This window comes from Xenopus laevis, chromosome 2L (assembly GCF_017654675.1).
Source record: "Xenopus laevis strain J_2021 chromosome 2L, Xenopus_laevis_v10.1, whole genome shotgun sequence".
In the NCBI taxonomy this organism is placed as follows: domain Eukaryota; kingdom Metazoa; phylum Chordata; class Amphibia; order Anura; family Pipidae; genus Xenopus; species Xenopus laevis.
This window is the reverse complement of record NC_054373.1, coordinates 93,044,709-93,066,314: the sequence shown is the minus strand read 5'-3', so window position 1 is coordinate 93,066,314 and position 21,606 is coordinate 93,044,709. Positions and strand designations below refer to the sequence as shown.

The following is a 21,606-nucleotide window of genomic DNA, read 5'->3' as shown; positions in this document are numbered from 1 at the left end:
CAAACCCAAAATGGCGAACGTCGCGCGACGTTCGCGAACTTCCAGCGAGCGCGAACACCCGATGTTCGCGCGAACAAGTTCGCCGGCGAACAGTTTGCGACATCTCTATTTAAGACATGGTGCAGAAAAGTATAGTTTTATACAGCTTTATAAATGTTCCTCCTAGGGCCATATTTTTCAAAGGATGCACAACTAACTACAAAATTCTCACAAAAGCCCATATAAGTGAATTGAGTGTTGGCGTATTCTGAGAATTGTCTTTTTACCCTTTTTACCTTTTCATATGCAGTGTGATTGTAGGGATATATACTGTATTATGTTTTAGTTAGTTCTTTTGTTTTGTAACATTATGAGTGGATGGGGAAAGTGCCCAGGTTATTAATGCTTTGACCAACCCTAGGGTATGGTGTACATAAGCAATTGTTATGATTTGGTATACAAACTGGAGGGACCCCCATGCTCAAATATCTGGAGGCAATACACAATATCTCTCCCCCTAAGAACAGTGCTGGGGTTAAGGTCTAGGGTGCCCAGGGCATGCACCCGTCCTAACATGCCCCCCCCATGTCACCACTGCATGCACCCACCCCCTCCACTCACACAAGTCATGTGCACCACCACATGCGTTCACACTGTTGCAAACTAGGAACACACACCTCTTTTGCCTAACACTAGTTCTGGCCTAGCTTATGGAAAAAATGCAGGACTTATGCAGACTGAACAGAGGGAATAAAAAATCATGATGGAGAGTAAAGGTTCCCCTAATAGACATAGCAATAATTGTAGATGGATAAAGCACTGTGGTGTTTGAGCTGTTCACCAAACTGATTAGAGGAGGCTCAGTGGGAGAGTGGCTTGCACGGAACCAATTTGCAGGCATAAAGGGCATCTAAATTCAAAATAATACATTGAAATAAACTTCCAGATATTGGACTTGCACACTCAAATAAATTACAAACACAAGTGGTATCACAAAAAAAGGATTTCTTGTTTGCACCTCACTAAGCATTTTATATACTTTAGTTTCATTGGTGTGCCCTTCATTGATCTATATTTTTATATTGTCAATTTTAGACAGTTTTATGCTGCTACACAGCTCCTTATGAAGGCCAAGAGTGTCAGCAGCACTAACAGCTCACTTATCAAATTTCAAGTTTGCTCTTTTTCTCGATTTGAGAAAAAATGCAGCTGAAAAAACGCAAAAATACTCTTTCTTTGGAAACTCAAGGAATCTGTATTTATTAATGGAAACCCCTGTGAAAAGTTACCAGAAAAAAAACCTTGCAAGTAAAAGCCGGCGAGGTTCAATAGATGTCAGTTGAAATTGTCTCTAACAACTTTATTTATTTTCCCAGCACCATAAAATTGTCTTTATTTTTGTTAAATAACCTAACGTTTAAGAAAAAAAGTAGCAGAAGTTTTGTCTCTTTTTTTGGTGCTCACGTTTTTTTCTCAACCCTAAAAATGAGTACATAGGCAACTAATTGTCTGTGCTTTATCTGTACACTTCCTGGATTCAATTAACCCTAGAGATGCCAATTCTCCAAAAATCTGGTATTAGCAGTCTAAACTGCTAATATCTCAGAAATAGAGTTGCCACATTTTCTGGAAAAAAATACAGGCCTTACTCTATTCTTGCCGTTTTTTCCTTTTAATAACATTGGCATCAAGCATCATTTTTACCGTAAAAAATACCGGCCAAGTGGCAACCGTACTCAGAAACCACGATAGATAGAAAATTAATGTAAATAGCAAAAGTGCGCAAAGAAACACTCTGAATTAGTTTACATACGTTTTTTTTGGGGCGGGGGAGTTAGATAGATGCCCTTTTAAAAAACCCTATGCCATGAGCTGAGCCTCAATGCCTAAAAATGTTACATTCCGTAAGGTTCTGAACAGTGCAGCATCTTAACTAGCACAGGCAGTTAACTTATGCAATACTGGTTTACTTCATCTAGCAGCCCTGACAGCAATACATGTTCTGCCTATGGAATAACCTGCGTAAATCCTAGTTTGATGTTAATAAATAAAAAATGAACCTTTAATTTCAGCCACCCAATAGTTTTTCTTAGGATTGTTATCCTATAGTAATACAACTAAAGCTAGTTAAATAATTAATGCTCATGCTATGCCCAAAGCTGCAGACCATGTACAAGCAGTACATTCAGTTGTTCACGTAATGTTGAAGCTGAGATATTTTATTCATTGTCCATAATATATTAATGTCTTATATTTTTATATATTTTTTTATACAGGTGGCCTTAAGGGGGCCACGATTGTTGATGCGCTGGACACACTTTTTATTATGGGTCTGAAGGAGGAATTTGAGGAAGCTCAGAAATGGATAGAGACCAGCCTTGATCTGAATGTGGTAAGATATTGTTTGCAAAATTTACTGTAAAAAAATATAATGTCTGCTGTACTGATTGATCTTTGGAGGATTTAGATCAGTTTTAGAGGTCAGATTTGTACGTTTGTTAAACAAGGCTGGAATTGATTTGGCATGGCCTAGAAATGTGCTGCAAAAACCAGAAAGGGTTTTGTATTATTCATATCTAACCTTTAGGGGAAGATGTATTAAGGGTCGAATATCGAGGGTTAATTAACCCTCGATATTCGACTGCCGAATTAAAATCCTTCGACTTCAAATATCGAAGTCGAAGGATTTTGCGCAAATCCTTTCGAATCGAACGATTCGAAGGATTTGAATCCATCGATCGAAGGATTATCCTTCAATCAGAAAAAACTTGGAAAGCCTATGGGGACTTTCCCCATAGGCTAACATTGACTTCGGTAGCTTTTAGGTGGCGAACTAGGGGGTTGAAGTTTTTTCTTAAAGAGACAGTACTTCGACTATCGAATGGTCGAATAGTCGAACGATTTTTAGTTCGAATCGTTCGATTCAAAGTCATAGTCGTAGTCGAAGGTCGAAGTAGCCAATTCGATGGTCGAAGTAGCCAAAAAAATACCTCGAAATTCAAAGTATTTTTTATTCTATTCCTTCACTCGAACTTAGTGAATGGGCCCCCCAAGGTAAGATATTTGGCATATCATTAATACTGATTAGGCTGATGCTTAAACTCTGTTGGGCCCTACAGCATTAGGACTGGCAGCTCCAAATATCCCCAAACAGCTAAAGGCTGGATATGGAAATAAATGATGATGATGATGATATGGAGTTGTAAACTGTTTGACTGCTCTGTGGAACTGGTGACTTCTGTCTGTATGTGTATTTTAAAAGCAAGAGCTTTGTTTTGAAAGAGGTGAAAGGTTTCTTTTGAATAGATTCTGTGTTCTAAAATCTTTATACATATGATGGGAAATGAATGCCTTCTTGCAAAATCTGGTCAGCTGCTCTGCATATCACTCAAGCAGCAATTACACTCTGAAATGCTGCATATAATAGACAGATATGCTGAGAGACAAGGTCCTGAATAATGTACATTATTGGAGTATGTTATTCATAAACAATTACAGATTTGTGTTGTCAGCCAGAGCAGCAACTGGAAAGCTTGTGATGGCATTCTGCCCCTGGCACTGTTTGACAGATGCCTCTATCGTGCAGTCTTCTGTGGACATCCATCTCTCCAGAGTATAACTAGGCAGCCTTATGTTCTTTCCTTAGTGAGTGGACCAACAAAACTGCAGCCTGGTTTTTAAATAAAGAAAAAGTAAACTTACTGATTAATAATATTTTGGTCCTTATAGAATGGAGAAGCCTCCCTGTTTGAAGTAAACATCCGTTACATTGGAGGATTGCTTTCTGCATATTTCCTTTCAGGAAAAGAGGTAATCTAATAACAGATATGGAAATTAAATGATGACAGTGCTGTTAAAATATATGTTATTGATAACATGTATTAATATATAATTAAAAGGATACAAAACAATCAACATGGGCACTCTAAAGCAGTTTATACTGACAATGCAAAGTGTTTTCTAAAAATGTGTTTACCGGGGCTTGCTGATACCACTTCACCTATTTATATTTATCAAAGAGTGAAGTTAGAGACCTCTCCATTCATTTCTATGGGATTTTAAAAGGCGTATTTATCAAAGGGTGAATTTTCACTTTCACCCATTGATACACTGTAAATACTCTTTTAAAAATGCCAAAGAAATGAATGGAGAGTGGAGGAATTTCACTCTAGCGGACTGTGGAGATCTCTAACTTCACTCTTTGATAAATACACCCCTAAGTGAGTGACAAGAAATAAAGGGGCAGATTTACTAAAGGGCAAATTGTCGCCAGCGACCACTATGCACACTTTGCACCACTTTGCCATGAGCAAATTTGTTACCACAATGCCAGTATGGTTTAGTATTCACTAAAATGCGAAGTTGCGTCCTGGGCACCAAATGCTGGTGACTTTTCGCTAGCAATACTTCTTCAGTGCGAGCATTTCATAGCAAAGATTCACTAGCGTTCGTTTATGCCTAGCATAAAGTCACTAGTGATCTTACGATTAGGTCAATTTGAATAGGACGGGTACAGTAAAGTTGTTTGGGCGTCTTTATTAGAAATATTGGTGCAAATGCTTGAAGTGGCCACTTTTTATTACTTATGTCCAAGGAACCTTAATAAAGACAAATGAGTTCATATAATGCCCTAGACATGAGCCCACAAATTAATGTTCCATGGCCCTCAAATCTCTGGGGAAAAATATTAACCCAAAAAATTTAAGTTAGGACTTTTGCAGGCCATCCCACTTAAAAAAAATGCATTTTTGGCAGACAGGATAGGATGTAAGTGACATAAGATTGGGGAAGATGTAGATCCATTTTAGCAGTTCACCTGGTCTGAGATGGCAAAGTCAAGTCTGGCGAAAGAGGTAACGTTCAGTAAAATCCGCACTTTAGTGAATTTGCAGAGCAACGACCATTTGCCTTAGCGAAAAGTCGCCTGGCGATAGCGTGCGAACTAACACTAGCGACGGTCTCTTTCTCTAGTGAATTGTTGTCTGCACCTGTTAGTGAATTGGTGATGTCCCTGCGGATTGGATTTCTGGCAAATTTTGGCTAGCGACAGCCACTTTGCCCTTTAGTAAATCTGCCCAAAAGTAGCGTTAAACAGGTCATAATCTGTTCTGGCAGAAATCTTAAAACTTAATGATATAAGTAAAAGCAAGTAAAAGCAAATGCTGAAAGATCTAGATCCAGATCTAAAGGGCTCATTTACTATGTGCAGGGCAGGGTGCAAATTGCAAATAAATGGGCACAAACCATCATGTTTTTTGCATCCTGTGCCCAAAGAATATTGTTGCAGGTCTCCGTGCTCCAAAAGTGGGGTGCATTCAGACTATGGCAGGCAATACGCCAATAAAGTCAGGGCTGGCTGGCGTCCACTATCGCTGCACCCTGTACCTAAAGCCAGTTTCTTCTCTTCCAGGGTGACTCTTACTGACCCCCTAAGTGAAGCTGTAAAATATAGAACTCAACTATGGGAGGAAACCAGTTATCCAGAAAGCTCTGAATTCTGGAAAGATGGATAGACTCCATTTTATCCAAATAATTATAACCTTTTTCTCTGTAATAATAAAACAGTACTTTGTACTTGATCCAAACTAAGATATAATTAATCCTTAATGGAAGCAAAACCAGCCTATTGCGTCTATTTAATGTTTACATGATTTTCTAATGACCGTAAAGCAAGAAGATCCACATTACGGAAAGATCTGTTATCCGGAAAGCCCCAGGTCCCGAGCATTCTGGATAACAGGTCTCATACCTTAACAAAATATAATTGTTTGAATTGTTTATCCCTACAACCCATTCACAGATGGCCAAATTATCAGGGAATTGTATAATTCTTAGTTGGATCACAATACACATTAAAATAACTTTATTTTCCCTTAGAATATATGTATTTATTGTGTTAAATCCATAAAGCCCATCTCCTTTCCCCTTTCAATGCCAACATCTTTGGACCTTTTTTCTTGTGCCAGTAACCATGTGATGCAGCAAAGATCAAGATGCAAGCTAAAATGCAGAATGTGCAGTGCCGCAGAACCCTTTCAAAGACTGTTAAGCTTTATTTTGAGGAAGTCACTACTGTTGGATGCTGGTGACTTACCTATAACCCATATGCACACTGTGCCAAAAGCCATTGCCAGGCTCTAGCACTGAAAATCAAAGTAAAAAACTAAATAAAGCACATCAATAGTATAACATTTTCTAAACTATATTCATTGTAGCATTCTCTTTAGAGATGTCCTGCCATATGGCATTGAGCATTTCCTATTAACGAATAGTTGCATTTGCTTTCACTGTGAAAACGTTTCAGACTTTTCCGCTGAGATGCACCTGGAAAAAAACTCAATATATATCAGTGAAGGAATCCTTTCACTCAGCTATATTCTATTCCAGAAATTGTGCATTAATTACCTACCATCCATTCATTTTATTTGCAGTCATATGGGATTTAAAATTGCCGATGTTTTCCCTACGCTGTTCACAAAGACAAGGAAAAACAATGTGTTGACAGCGCTATTATATCTGTTTCATGGACATTTTTAGAGAACAGAAAACTGCAATGAGTCCATTTTGCAGATGTCATTAACCAGCTATAAATGTACATTCTTATAAAATGTGTTCTCTTTTTATTTATAGTCCAGTTTGCCTAGTAATTCTAACTACAGAATCTGGATTTTAGGTCTTCAGAGACAAGGCTATAGGCCTTGGAAATAAACTGCTGCCAGCGTTTAGCACTCCCACTGGAATTCCACGTGGGATCATCAACCTTGGGAAGTAAGATATTTGTTATTGCATCTGAGACTCAATTAAAAAAATGTCTGGTCTTTCTTTGTTATCCAAACTAGTCATAAATTTGCTGTGGGAAGTTCCCACAAGAAATATAGCAGTTTCACGGGGAAAAAGGTCACAGCTAATCTGTTTTTTACGTTGGCAAAAGGTCCCTTTCAAGGAATGATTTTAAAAAATGTTCTTCAGATTTGTAGGGGGCGTTCCTAAACGTATGTCATGTGACACAATGCTTAAAATAACAGAGGTTAGCAAAATTAAAGTGCTGGCACCTACTTGCATTTATTTGTACTTGCACCATTGCATGTGCTTTGCAAAATATGGTGTGAAGTTCAAGGCGCAGCACACTTTATTGCAAGGAAGCCCTGTCCTTTACACCTTCCAGGGTTGCATTTAAAGGCTATGCTTATAGGCAATCCTACTTAGCAGGTTAAATTGAAACACGTTTTGCACCCATATTGAGAAATCTTATACAATTTGTGTAGTGTAATTTTCCTGGAATGTTGGGTAAAAGGCATTTATTATTGGTAAAAACATAGCGACTTTTGCCAGATTTTTGTGCTTTTCTTGGCTTTATTGCCTAAATCCAGCTGCTTTCAGGCAGAACACTTACATTTATGACCCTCTCAGATTTGAGTTCAGACCAAAGCTGAAACGTAACTCTCAACACACACACAGGGGCACATTTACTAAGCTCGAGTGAAGGATTCGAAGTAAAAAAACTTAGAATTTTGAAGTATTTTTTGGGTACTTCGACCATCGAATTGGCTACTACGACCTTCGACTACGACTTCGATTCGAACGTTTCGAACTAAAAATCGTTCGACTATTTGACCATTCGAAAGTCGAAGTACTGTCTCTTTAAAAAAAACTTTGACTACATACTTCGCCAGTTTAAACCTACAGAGGCACAATGTTAGCCTATGAGGACTTTCCCCATCAGTTTTCTAAGGTTTTTTTGATTTAAGGAAAATCCTTCGATCGATTAAAATCCTTCGAATCATTCGATTCGAAGGATTTCATCGTTCAAACAAACGATATATCCTTCGATCGATCGTAGGATTTGCGGTAAATCCTTCGAATTCGATATTCGAATTCGTAGGATTTTACTTCGAGGGTCGAATTTGAGGGTTTATCAACCCTCGATATTTGACCCTTAGTAAATGTGCCCCACAGTGTTTAAAACAATAAAGGGCAGTAGTGATTCTTAAATCAAATAAACAATATAGATTATACTGATCCTTCTAGGTAGATTCAATATTTGCAGGTACAGTGACACACACACAGAGAGTTTTATGGGGGTCTCTCAGTGTCTCACACTAACTCAAGGTTGCACCAAGGTATAAACGCAGAATTCCCTACTTACTTAAGTCCCTTCACTTAAGGGGTTATTTACTATACTCCGAATGCTAAAATTCCGAAAAATTTGTTGTTTTTTTTAATAAAATCGGAATTTTAAAAAATCACAAATTTTTCAGAATTTATCAACCCGAGGATATAAAAGCCCGAATTAGAAAATACACCATCTCAGACCTGTCAAAGTTGCATGCTTATCAATGGGACAAGTCTCAAAGTTTTAAGTGCACTGGGTTTTGTGCAATACCCTGTTTTCCGGCAAAAAAATCTGAGTTTTCAGGTGAAAAATCCGACAAAATCTTGAAAATCTGATTTTTTTCTGGAAAATGTAATTAATTAATAAGTTAGCGTAAAAAACCCAGGCAGATTGATTGGAGTTTGTTTATTAAAATAATCTGAATTTAAAAAAGAATAAAATCTTGGAACTAAACTTGAATACCTCGAATTCATGTTTTAATCACAAAGTTCACAAATCATGAAAAAAAAATGTTTATAAATAACTCCTATGTGGTTAGTATGACTACAATTTATGTTGTGTTCCTTATAATATAGTATGCATGTAAAATTTCCCACCACCAGCATATAGTTAGCATTTTATGTACATTTTTTACTTATTCAATTTTGTAGATGCTAATGTGATGTTTACTAAACCTTTTTGGATCGATTAAAAATATATATTGTAAATATCTTATTCCTGCAAGCCTACAATCAAGGGCAGGGACCGCTAAAATCAGACTGCAGTGTTTTATTTCTGCCTTTTAATGTATACTAATGAATTTTACTGGACTCAGAATAACTACGGTTAATCTCCTTATTCTCCACTGCCTGAGATTATTACTATGGTCTGCAAAGTCATCATTATTTTCTTTCTTTCTTCTTGCATAACAGTCATGCCGCTGTATCTCTTCCTTCATTCAGGGAGGTTTAATTCTTCATTTTAATGAGACAATATAAATAGTTATATTCCCCGGGCAGAGAACCACCTGGGGCTAATTTTTCCGCAGAAATATTGAATAAAATGCAAGTGATATGTATTTAGCAGAAATTACAGTAGTTTGCTTTTTTTCAGTGATAGTCTCACCCAATTTAAACAATAAGTCACATGCCAAACACTTATTTTTGGATTTGAATGCAAGAATGGAAAAATGTTCAAACTGCATTTAGCATTTTTTACCAAGTTACCTCTGATGTAACTACACTTACAGCAGACCCCGATCCCTAACCAAAGCATGACATGTGATCTAACTACACTACCCCCATGCATTAATATAGCATGCAAATAATTTTTAGCTGCTCAAAGTAACAAAACACATTCTAACAAATTGAAACATTTCTGAAGCAATTAAGTGGTCCTTATAAGAGAATTCTTATTTATTTTTAGTGGTTTAACCTGGAGCTGGGGTTGGGCCTCAGCAGGAAGCAGCATTTTGGCTGAATTTGGAACATTGCACCTGGAGTTTGTGCAACTAAGTGAACTATCTGGAAACACAATTTTTACTGAAAAGGCAAGTTATCATCATGTGTATTTAATGGATCCGATGGTTCTTATGTGAATGATTGTCACCTTTGCATTTCTTGTCCTTTCTTCTTAAATTAAACAGTGGCACATTACTTCTATTCCACACTAATGTCTGTAGTACTACCTGTAGTTGAGGGGGCCATTTTAGATTCAACGTTCTTTCACCGATTGATTTCTGGGGGGAAATGATGATTGTACTATAGAATGCTACTTTATTGTTTATTTACCACGTGGATGTTTTCAGATTTTTGGGGTTAAAGCTTTCACTTTAGAGGTACAGCATTTCCTCTGTCCCCTTATAACAATGTTAAGAGATATATAGATTCATACATAGACAACATGTTGCCATAGTAAAATTGAATGTACTGTAGTAAATAGTACATCATCAATAATACAAAATGGAACCCTAGGGTCGGACTGAGCCTGCGCAAGTCATCTTCCTGCTGCCGACCTCTTTGGGGTCTGGGAACTGCTGCCTTAATATATAATATTTAACTTCACAATTGTAGCACAGTGCATCCTGTGTCATTGCTAGTAAAAGGTCGTGGTAAATACAGGTCCCCCACATGCATTTTCTCTGCCTGTGTTGGATAAAATAAGTAGATTTGTTTTAATCTTGCCACCCTAGGCCTGGGCCTTTGTAGCCTTTCCACAAATCATGGCCTGACTGCAAGCTCTTCTCAGTTTATTTCTGTGATAACAATTCTAATTTACTGGACATTCTGCTTTTATGTACAATTTGGTAAATTAATAGAACTTGTGTTACTGTAGTGTATGAGTAGAATTTCTTTTACAGATACAATTATTGTTAATAAATGGCAAGGTGTATTTTTTTCTTTCTTGCAGGTGAATGGAATCCGGAAACTTTTAAGTAAAATTGAAAAACCTAATGGATTATACCCTAATTATTTTAGCCCTGTCAGTGGAAACTGGGTACAGCGTAAGTACAATTATAGTTTACTGTTATCAAGTAGCAGTCAATTTACCATGCTTTAAATATTCTTCAAGAGCTTTCAACAAGACAGTATCATAAACCACCAAACACTATAAACCACAGGTTGCTTTGCATACATAAGCAGTGGCATCAAAATATTATCTTGTCTTTTAATCTGTGGAAATTGTATTACGGAGCTGTAGAGTTAGTTTGAATGCCACAGTGAGAACGTTTATATGTCACAGGGAGACTGGAAGGGTGGCCATATTGAAAAATCTGCTTGTTTAGTAGGGTCGCCAAATAAGCCAATCTTTCCCTGATGTGCCCATCCAACATCAGACTGATCTGATCACAACAATGGGAATGGAGGCCATCGGGACAAGGGCCTCATTTTTAAACCTGCCTTTCGGTTGAGGAGGCTCAGCAAAGTACCCCATTCACAGGCAGATAAGCTGCCAACTCAATCTAAAGGGGCCAAATCAGCAGCTTAAATCTGCCCTTGTATGGCCACTTTAACGGGGAACTATCGCGAAAATGAAAATGTAATATTAGCTTCAGCATACTGGAATAAGAAACTTACTAAATAGTCAATTAAAAATTATATACTGTTTCTGAAACAATCAAGTTCATCTTCACTATTCCTCTCTCAGCATCTGTTTCTCCTCATTCTGTCTTCATGAAGGAGTTGGGTGTCAGATTATCATTGACAGTTAGATCCAATATATCTTAAAGGGAGGCTCCTTTTGCCTAGAAGATGTATTAGAGCTCACTCTATTAAAATCACCACACATCGGGGCACATTTACTAAGCTCGAGTGAAGGATTCGAATATAAAAAGCTTCGAATTTCAAAGTATTTTTTTGGGTACTTTGGCCATCGAAGAGGCTACTACGACCTTCAACTTCGACTGGAACGATTCAAACTAAAAATCATTTGACTATTCGACCATTCGATAGTTGAAGTACTGTCTCTTTAAAAAAAACTTCGACTACATACTTCGGTAGTTTAAAGCTACCAAGGTACAATGTTAGCCTATGTGGACCTTCCCCATCACTTTCTTAAGCTTTTTTTGATCGAACTAAAATTGTTCGATCGATCGATTAAAAATCCTTCAAATCGTTCTATTCGAAGGATTTTATCGTTCGATCGAATGATTTTTACTTCGATCGATTGAACGAAGTATTTGCGCAAAATCCTTCTAATTCGATATTCAAAGGATTTAACTACAAAGGGTTGAATTCGAGGGTTAATTAACCCTTGATATTCGACCCTTGATAAATGTGCCCCATCATGTCTCTCTACATGCAGGATTTGTGCAAAAGGCAATTATTTTGTTAGATTTTGTTTATACTGGAACCAGTTATTTAAGTGAGCTCTAATACATCTGTTAGGAAAGGGAGCCCCCTATAAGATATATTGGATCATTCATCTGACACCCAACTGCTGCATGAAGACAGAATGAAGAGAAACAGATGCTGAGAGAGGGTAGCACTGTATTGTGTAATTATTGACGTTCTAACACAGGGTAGTTTTAATAAATTTATTACAAGACATGAATAATCACCATTTATCCTGGTTAAAAAAATGAGAAAAAGGAGGGGACCTCCCTCTATAAATTTATATTGAGAGCAATACGTGATGGTCGTCTGTTTAAAGCAAACATCTCATCGGTTGCTATGGGTTACTGCACCTGGTGAAAGTCTGCCTTTTATTACATATGGGTTACAATGTATTTTGTATACATACCACCAAATATTGTTTAGGGTGAAGTACCTAAAACATTATCTTAAAAAGCAAGCACTAGTAGTAAAGAAGAAACTTTCTAACAATTTTCAGATTATTCAAAGTATAGAAAATGTATAGATGATGATTAGGCAAATATGTTAAATGTTTCTGTTTTTTTAAGATGGAAATTTGTATCTGTTTGTGTAGACAGCAGAACTGCCCCCCCCCCCCAAGCTCAGTAGACACAGATGTGCCCTTGGTTTAAGGTTGATGTGCATTCTGCGTGGAGCAATAACATGGAATTCTTTGTTAATATTATACAATGCACAAGATGTTTTATTCTCTCTTTGCAGTGATCATAGTTCTTGCTACAGGACACACACACACACACACATATAAATATATATATATATATATACTGCAATTCCTCTAACTCTGCCAAAGTTTGTGTCAATTCATCAGGTATTTTTATTTTTAGCAGCAACTTCATGCAGTTACAAAATTACTGTTGATAGCGTAATCTGCTGAAATATCACTGGTAAATATACATTTCACAGCTGATTGCTTTAAGGGGTTGAAATGGTTCCAGCTATAAGAAAACACTGTTGTATCAAGCAGTGAGCAACATGATTAAAAATAGCTAGGGTATATAAGTGCTCATGAAAATGTCACCATACAGTTGTAATAGATAATAATCCTGGTGAATTGAAGCTATAAAGAATTGATATATGTAGGATATTAGCATGAAGGATATGACACATAATGAAATGGTAATGTGGGTTCTCTCTACATCTTATCATCATATTACCCTGGACCAAAATACATCAACCTCTTAACACCCTAAAGATGGGCCACCATACTGAAATTCTTCCACTCTCTGTTTGCTGGTATGGGAGATTTAGGGATATATTTTGTTTTTAAAGGGCCCAAATATCTTCATAGCCACAAAAAGCAGCTTTTATCATCTTTGATCTTACTATTTCAGAAAAATGTATAAAAGTCGGTAAACAGAAAAAATATTCGCAATGCGAAAAATTATGCCTCTGTGTGAACAAATTTTTCTTTGTGTGAATTTAATATAGCTGTTGTGCAGGGCTGGAACTAGGGGTAGGCAGAGTAGGCACATGCCTAGGGTGCAAAGGTGGAGGGGCACCAACCACGTACTTACTCCCATCCCTAGTCCGGTTCCTTCTCTTCCATTAACCCACTTGCTCTCGGAGATTTGCGATAGCGTGATGATCCGCGCATGCGGACCTATTCGCCCACGAGCGTCTACTCGCATGCATGCACCCAGACTCGCCACGACCGGCCAGGTTGACTAGGGTGCCTGGCTGGATTGGCCCGGCTCTGCTGTTGCGAACCCAGAAACTGTTTAGCGACTATTTCCAACAGTGGAAGAAGGCTTGCAAATTTTATTGTTCGCGCCAGTGCACAGTGAATGTAATAAAATGTCTTACTGAAAAACTTATGTTTGCTCCAAAAGATTACGACACCTTCAAGCACTTCTTAAAAGTGGGCAATGCGCAATGAAAATTTGCAATGTAATAACAGTTTAAGGAAGAATATTACATTGTGAAATGTAAATTTTAATTCTTAATTGTGCAAATTGTTTTGCTCTTTGCAACTTTTATTACATTCCCCCATATATTTCAAACCAAATAAACCGCTCAAAGCTCACCCTCCCATTGGCTGCTCCTTTCTATCCCTGTTTGGTACTCAGTCCGCAGCGTAGGGCGTTGGATTCTTGTAGGAGCCTGCAATAAATTTTCTATTTCCTTGAATGGAGTGCCGTCCATCTGTTTGGTATTGATTCCCCCATATATGTGAAATCAGTCTGTTGCCAGTACAGTGTAGATTGACAAAAGACCTATAAGGCCTTAAAATCTTTGCCAACCCTAATTCTCTTGTTTTCAGTTAAGTTAACCTATTGTGTTATGTTGCAGATGTGCTTAAATGGGCAGTATACCCTTCTGTTGCAACATAAGTTCAATGAATAGGGCTTGAGCTGCACACGCATTTTGCCTTTTTATTTAATTAAGGTAATATGTATGGTTTGCAGGGTTGCCACCTGTCCAGTTTTGAACTGAACAGCAAGGTATTTAATAGGCTGTTCATTTCCCTGTGCCTTTTTTGTCATCGTCCTGTCCCTCCGTCCAAATGTTGAAGCTGGAAAAAGATGGCAACCCTAATGGTTTGTGTTATTTTTTGCACTAAACAGGGCAAAGTTGAAGTGAAAGTAAACTTGTACTCTCTGTTAGTGATGGGCAAATAAATTTGCCAGATGTGAATTCGCCGTGAATTTCCACGTTTCAATGCAATCAAAACTGCGGTAACAATTCGCGCCAAAAAAAAAATCTAAATTGTTGCACGCAAAATTATTCGAACACCCATTGACTTCAATACGTTTTTCAATAAATTTTCGCCCATTTTGCGAATTTTGCTGTAAATTTGTGAAATTTTCGCCGAAGCAGCACAGATTTGCCCATCACTACTCCCTGTTTGTCTGAGCACAATCACAGTCCAATAAGAAACCTCTCTATAATGAGTCTAACAGGCTGCAGCTGAGAGAATGGAGGGGGTTGTTTATATACTGAACAGGAAGTGGAATATGATTTTACTTTTAATTTCAGATGTACACATTAATAATTATGTAACACCTATTTGGGCCACTCTGGGTTAATTCACCAGCTAGAACACTAGAGCATGGGTTACACGCGACTTACACCCAGGGCAGGGCCTTCGCTAAGTGGAAGTGTTCCCTCTATGGTGTAGTGCAACTACAACCCCCCCCAGGCTACTGTGCACACAAAAACAACTTGGGCGCCAGGAGGTTCTTAACAATCAGGAACGGTTTATTATACCAAAAAGGGCAAATGACCACAGGTTTAATACTCACACAGGAGCTTGAGGAAAACAGCATATTGAGAGGTCACACAGATCAAAAATAGGCTCACACAGAGAGTACACAGGCAATTGCAGTACAACCTTTCCCTCCTGGAAGTTGTCAGGAAAGCAGCTTCTACCCTACAGTCCCTCTTCACTGAGGTCCCTGACTGGAGGCAACACACAGAGCCTCTGGGAAGCTACTCCCTTACTGCAAATCCTTGTTGGAGCTTCAGCTGCTCTTTCTCTCTATTCGATCTGCCTTTCTCTCCTAGAGAGACTATGACAAGTCTGCCCTAGTATATCTGTTCCTCATTCACGGGGTTTCCTGGTCCCCGACTTAGACACATGCCTTCTTCTGGGCCTATTGCACTCAGTCCCCCTGAGCACATCCAGCTGGAATCACATCCAGAGGCAAAAGAGGAAGAGGCCACTCCCTGCACACACTATATAGGAGTGTGTCAGAGCAGTGTCATCAAATCTCTCAGCCTATCACTGTATTTTGTAACAGGGATTCTACCCAATAACCCAAGGAAATGGTGAAAAGATTAACTCTATAGGGCCTGTATCCCTATAGGGCCCTACAATAACAACAATGGGAAAAAAGTATGTTCACCACAAGCCCTATCATTGAACAAGGAATGTTGAAAAAGGGGGGTATATTAGAACTTATATCATATACTTATATCATATCATTGAACCAGTAGCAGTGATTTTGTGGGACAGGCCAAGACCCATCCATTATTTACATCTCTGAATATATCCCTTTTACATTTATTTACCCAATCTAATAAGTTATTTGTCTTGGACTGCAAACCTCTAGGTCGTACAGTATGTTAAACAGCTGCTTGTTTTAATGATGATGAATTGAATTACTGAAAGTGAAAATAAACAATAGCACTTAACATTTGCCTTTATTTACTACTTAGTTCACAACCTAACACTGATTAAAACAAACTTATCGAACAAAGCTTACTGTATGAAGACACATGACTCAGCCTCTGTATTCAAATACCACTAGGCTAGATTGGTTGATAACTGTTATGTCTTGTAACATTTGCACCGGGTAAACAGTTTTGTAATCATTGTGTAATGACAAAGTATTTATCTTAGATGGTTAACATCAAGGATTTTTACATGAACATTAACAAAATGCCAAGCAGAGGTCAGTTTAATCCCTCTCCTACAAATCCTGTGTCACTTCTCTCTCTGCAGACCATGTTTCACTTGGAGGACTTGGTGACAGCTTCTATGAATATTTAATCAAATCTTGGCTGATGTCAGCAAGACAGGATAATGAAGCTAAGAGCATGTACTATGATGCTTTGGAGGTACAATATGAAATTTTGTAAATGTGATTTGCAAACAATGACATTGTTCTGCTTAGATTATTGCCAAATATTTAGATGGCATTTGGCCTTCAAACACTAAAGCCCTGTAAACAATATATATCAGAAAAAGCCAACGAAGGACTACAATATGCATATATTCTGCAGTCTTTTTGTCAGCTGATGGAGACCCAAAATATTGTCTTAAGTTTGGCATGAAGTTGACAAGTTTCTAATCATTTACTTTTACTCTGCAGCTTTCCATTTAAATTCTTGCCAATTATTAAATAACAAGGCAAGGAATTCCCTGACCCTATAAAAGCATGAGGCCGAAGTCATGGAACTCTGAGCCGACCTAATATTAACCGATCTAATATCCTCATATTTTACAACAGGGGGTATATGTGTTTTTATAATACCCAATAATCACTAAGCACAAAGTATAACTTTTAAACCCTTTTTTAAGGATAACATTTGCAGCATAATCATGGCTCTTCACTATTATAAAGATATAATCATAATAAAAGCAAATATTAGTAAACAAGTATGGATTTATTATCATGAAATCTGTTCTTAAAAAAGCTCCAAATACAATCATTTCCTATAATGTTCTTTTTTAATTAAACTTCTCTTGATCTTTGACCAATTTGTTTTTTTCGATACTAAAAATGCAGTTCTAGGGATGCACCGAATCCAGGATTCAGTTCGGTATTTGGCCAGGATTCGGCCTTTTACAGAAGGATTCGGCCGAATCCTTCTGCCCAGCCAAACCGAATCTGAATCCTAATTTGCATATGCAAATTAGGGGTGGGGAGGGAAATCACGTGACTAACTCTGATTCGAATTACCCCTCGACCCTGGGAACAACTCGAATTCGAGTTTTCAGGTCATAATATTCGTTCAAGTTTTTTTAAAAAGGAGAAGGAAAGTGTTCTTGCACTTGTGGGGTGCCAAATGTTATTATCCTTCAACATTTTTATTGGGTTTTACAAAGCATAAAAGATTTTAACAGATGCCAAATGTTATTCACCCCCAAGTGAGTGTATTGACTTACCTGAACCCTGGGGTTCTTCCAGTGAGCACCACGGAGCGATCCTCTTCCATCTTCCTCTTTCTTTGCGTGGCTGTGCATACGCAGTACAGCAAAGAGCCAAACTTTAACTAAAAAGTCGCATATTTTGTTCTACTATGCATGCCTCTTGCCCGGAAAAGTTTGAAGACAGAAGAAGCCAGAAGAGGATAACTCCGTGGTGCTCGCTGGAATCACCCAGGGCCGGTGCAGTTTTCTGCTGATAGGAGCACCGGCCCGGGGTTTCAGATGAGTAAATAGTCACTTGGGGTGCCTAACATTCCTTCTCCTTTAAATAAGATACTATTTCGAGTTTTGAGGTAATCTGAGTTCATTTGAGATAAAAAAAAACTCTATCACTCAAACTTTAATAAATAGGCCCCTTAGTATGTTTTTTAAGGTTACTTTACAGGGACCTGTAGTGCCAATAGTGAAAGTATACCGTTATATTATATCTGACTGACTCTAGCATTGAGATAGTTCAAATTCTAGTACTATATAAAGAAAGATAATATTAGCAACAAAGGGAATGAACGTCAGCTTTAATGTGAAACATAGTTTGTTCTTTCATGATGATGTATCTTTAACCTTTGACATAATGTAAGGGCGAGGTGGTTTATGTTGTATTATTAAAAACATGCAGCCTGAGCATAAATACGCACAAAATAAATCCCTATTGAAAATAATGGAATATGCACTATAGCAATCCCCACATGGCTGCTTGCAAGCCAACATTCGCCACGCAAAGCCACTTTTTAAGTTTTTTAGCAGATACGCCAATACAACAAGGAAATGCCATATTATTGATCTCTATAGGATCTGCAGGCTTGGAAATACACTGCTGAAATATGTAGCATATTTGCAATGTGGCAGCCACACTCTCACGAGATGGATTGTGCATATATGTATTTGCTGCATTGTATGCCATAATTACATTGCGTATTGACCAACAGTATGGCTAAATTTTGCATGTAAATTGCATTTCCGCTTGGAATTCTTCACAAAAGTTTACTAGAATTCTTCAGAGTGGAATTGTGGGGAACAAGAAATGCATGGGAAAATAAAACTACAGGCTGAAAACCGCATATTATCATGTGTGTATGGTTTCATTGGCGTATTTAAGGTTGACTACGCATTAAAGGTTAAGCCCTAAAGGCAGTATAGCATAGATTGCCAATGTGCACCCATTAAAAATCTCAGTTTTACTGGTTACTTCATTCTGTTATACTAATACTTTCAATTTTTGCCCAAGTACAAGGGCCAAGGGCCAATACTGCTGTATTGTTTGAGTTCTTTTGAACTGCCTTCTGTCATTTACATTCATTAGTTGAGTCTAAGAACATTGTACGTATTAACAATTCATATAATATTATGGAAGTGCTAAATGAATAGCTTTCAGGAGAGTCGATTAAATGGAAAATACTTTAAGTGGCAAATTAAGTCCTTTATAGCATGTTAATGCCTACAATAGCCAACACAAAAATGTGTCTGCACATTATGCAGCCATATCTAGATATTAAATCAGATCTTACTAACCTTAAAACAGATATTCTGTCCATTTGCAGATTGAAGGATTAAAAAGTGGTGCAGCCTTTGAGCCAAAGTGCTAATATTTGGCAGAAGTGCTCAGTTCTTTTTTCTCTCTCTTATGTAGTCTATTGTTTCAAATTCAAGATCAATTTTGCTCCTTTTTTTAAATCAAACAATGTACAAGAGACCTGTTTAGGCCAAGTTAAATTCTATTAATTCTTAGTTGTCCTAAATTGGGAAATTCTATCATACAGTTACTAAAGTTGTAGTTTAACAGCTACACTAGTATCCCTCTGGTGTGGATTTAGAACACCCCACCCAAATATCACATTTTGTTGGCATTACCAAATTCCACAAATGAAAATATATATACACTATATGGATAAAACTATCTGGACAAATTCCCAATTGTCTCAGGCAGCGAAAGGAAAACATAATAACATAGTAACATAGTAAGTTAGGTTGAAAAAAGACACACGTCCATCAAGTTCAACCTTTTAACTTTTTTTAACTGCCAGTTGATCCAGAGGAAGGAACAAAACCCCATCTGAAGCCTCTCCAATTTGCCTCAGAGGGGGAAAATTCCTTCCTGACTCCAAAATGGCAGATCTAGTCCCTGGATCAACTTGTACTATGACCTATCTAAGAAAGCAGTCGTTTGTGGAGCACAGTATCAAACGCTTTGGCAAAATCCAAATAGATCACATCTAAACCCACCCCATTGTCCTGCATCTTACTTATATCATCACAAAAAGCAATCAAATTAGTCTAACATGACCTATCCTTTATAAAGCCATGCTGATTGCTGCTTATAATGTCATTAACTAGGACAAAATTTTGAATGTGATCCCTTAACAAACCTTCAAATAATTTGCCCACCACAGATGTCAAACTTACTGGCCTATGATTGCCAGGCTGAGATAGTAATCCCTTTTTAAATATTGGAATGACATCAGCTTTTCTCCAATCCATAGGCACCATCCAGATGAAAGTGAATCTGAGAAAATCAGAAATAAGGGCTGGTCTAAAACTGAATCAAGCTCTCTTAGAACCCAGGGGGTGTATGCCATCAGGCCCTGGAGCCTTGTTTACATTCATTTTTAATAAAGCTTTATGGATCATATCCTGAGTAAGCCACTGACTAGATTGAGCTGAGCCATCAGTGCAGCTATGAAGTAAACTCAGACTCCTCTATTATATACACTGAAGAAAATAACTCATTTAGCACATTTGCCTTTTCGGTAACTGTTACAACCATACTGGTACCATTATTTAATGGAGCAACACTTTCAACCTTTTTAATATTAATGTATTTATAAAACTTTTTGGGGTTAGTCTTAGCCTCTGCCGCAATGCACTCTTCATTTCCTTTCTTTGCCTTCCGGATTGCTGATTTACAACATTTATTATAGTGTTTATATTCTTTAAATGCAGCTTCTGTCCCAACAGACTTGTAGTTTTTAATTGCCTTTCTCTTCTTCCCTATTAACTTCTTTACTTCTATATTAAGCCACATAGGGTGATTCTTAGAGCTTCTACATTTATAAACTTGTTCCCATTAACTGATCTAACAGTACTGTTGCTCCAGTCAATATCTGGGTAATTAAAATCCCAGAAATCTCCTCCCTCATTTTCCTTTCCTTTGCCGACTATCTCATCTAACCTGTCTTCCACTGAATCTTTTACTGAACCCTACCCCCCCACGTCTAGCCATCTTCCCTATTATTCCCTATTAACTTCTTTACTTCTATATTAAGCCACATAGGGTGATTCTTAGAGCTTCTACATTTATAAACTTGTTCCCATTAACTGATCTAACAGTACTGTTGTTCCAGTCAATATCTGGGTAATTAAAATCCCCCATTTTCATTACTTTACCCAAACTAGCAGCCTTTTCTATTTGCATCAGGAGCTTAGCCGCCTCCTCTTCACTTACATTAGGGGGTCTATAGCATACTCCTACAATTCATTTGCTGGACTCTTTACAATTGTTAAAGAACTCCACCCATAAGACTTCTGCCTCCTCATTTTCTAACATAACCTCCTTCTTTATATAAGCTTAATCCTGCCTAACAAACAGACATACCCCTTCTCCTTTTCTATTGTCCCTGTCCCAAAACAAAGTATAGCCGCTGATATTAACTGTCCAGTTTTGCGACTCATTCAGCCATATTTCGGCCACACCAATCACATCCTATTTTCCCTTTAGCACCAGCACCTCCAGCTCTCCCATTTTACCAGTCAGACTCCTTACATACATTTAATACTGGTACCATATTCAACAAATGACATGTGGTTCTCCCTATCCTTAACAGTACCCCCAACCAAATCTCCTCCCTCATTTTCCTTTCCTTTTCCCACTATCTCATCTAACCTGTCTTCCACTGAATCTTTTACTGAACCCTCCCCCCCACGCCTCGTTTGAAATCTCCTCCAACCGTCTAGCCATCTTCTCCCCCAAAACAGCTGCACCATCATAATTGAGGTGCAGCCCATCCCTAGCA

The 21,606-nt window shown here is 37.9% G+C and overlaps 1 protein-coding gene across 1 annotated transcript in view; it reads left to right on the top strand.

The window, feature by feature from the left end:
- man1c1.L (mannosidase, alpha, class 1C, member 1 L homeolog) overlaps nucleotides 1-21,606 on the top strand; it is a 65,759-nt gene that overhangs the window by 33,691 nt on the left and 10,462 nt on the right. Inside the window, exons 4-9 of the mRNA XM_018246776.2 lie at nucleotides 2,256-2,371; nucleotides 3,709-3,789; nucleotides 6,653-6,747; nucleotides 9,497-9,620; nucleotides 10,481-10,574; nucleotides 16,391-16,506. Coding sequence (XP_018102265.1) covers nucleotides 2,256-2,371; nucleotides 3,709-3,789; nucleotides 6,653-6,747; nucleotides 9,497-9,620; nucleotides 10,481-10,574; nucleotides 16,391-16,506 — 626 coding nt within the window. The remainder of the gene's footprint in view (nucleotides 1-2,255; nucleotides 2,372-3,708; nucleotides 3,790-6,652; nucleotides 6,748-9,496; nucleotides 9,621-10,480; nucleotides 10,575-16,390; nucleotides 16,507-21,606) is intronic.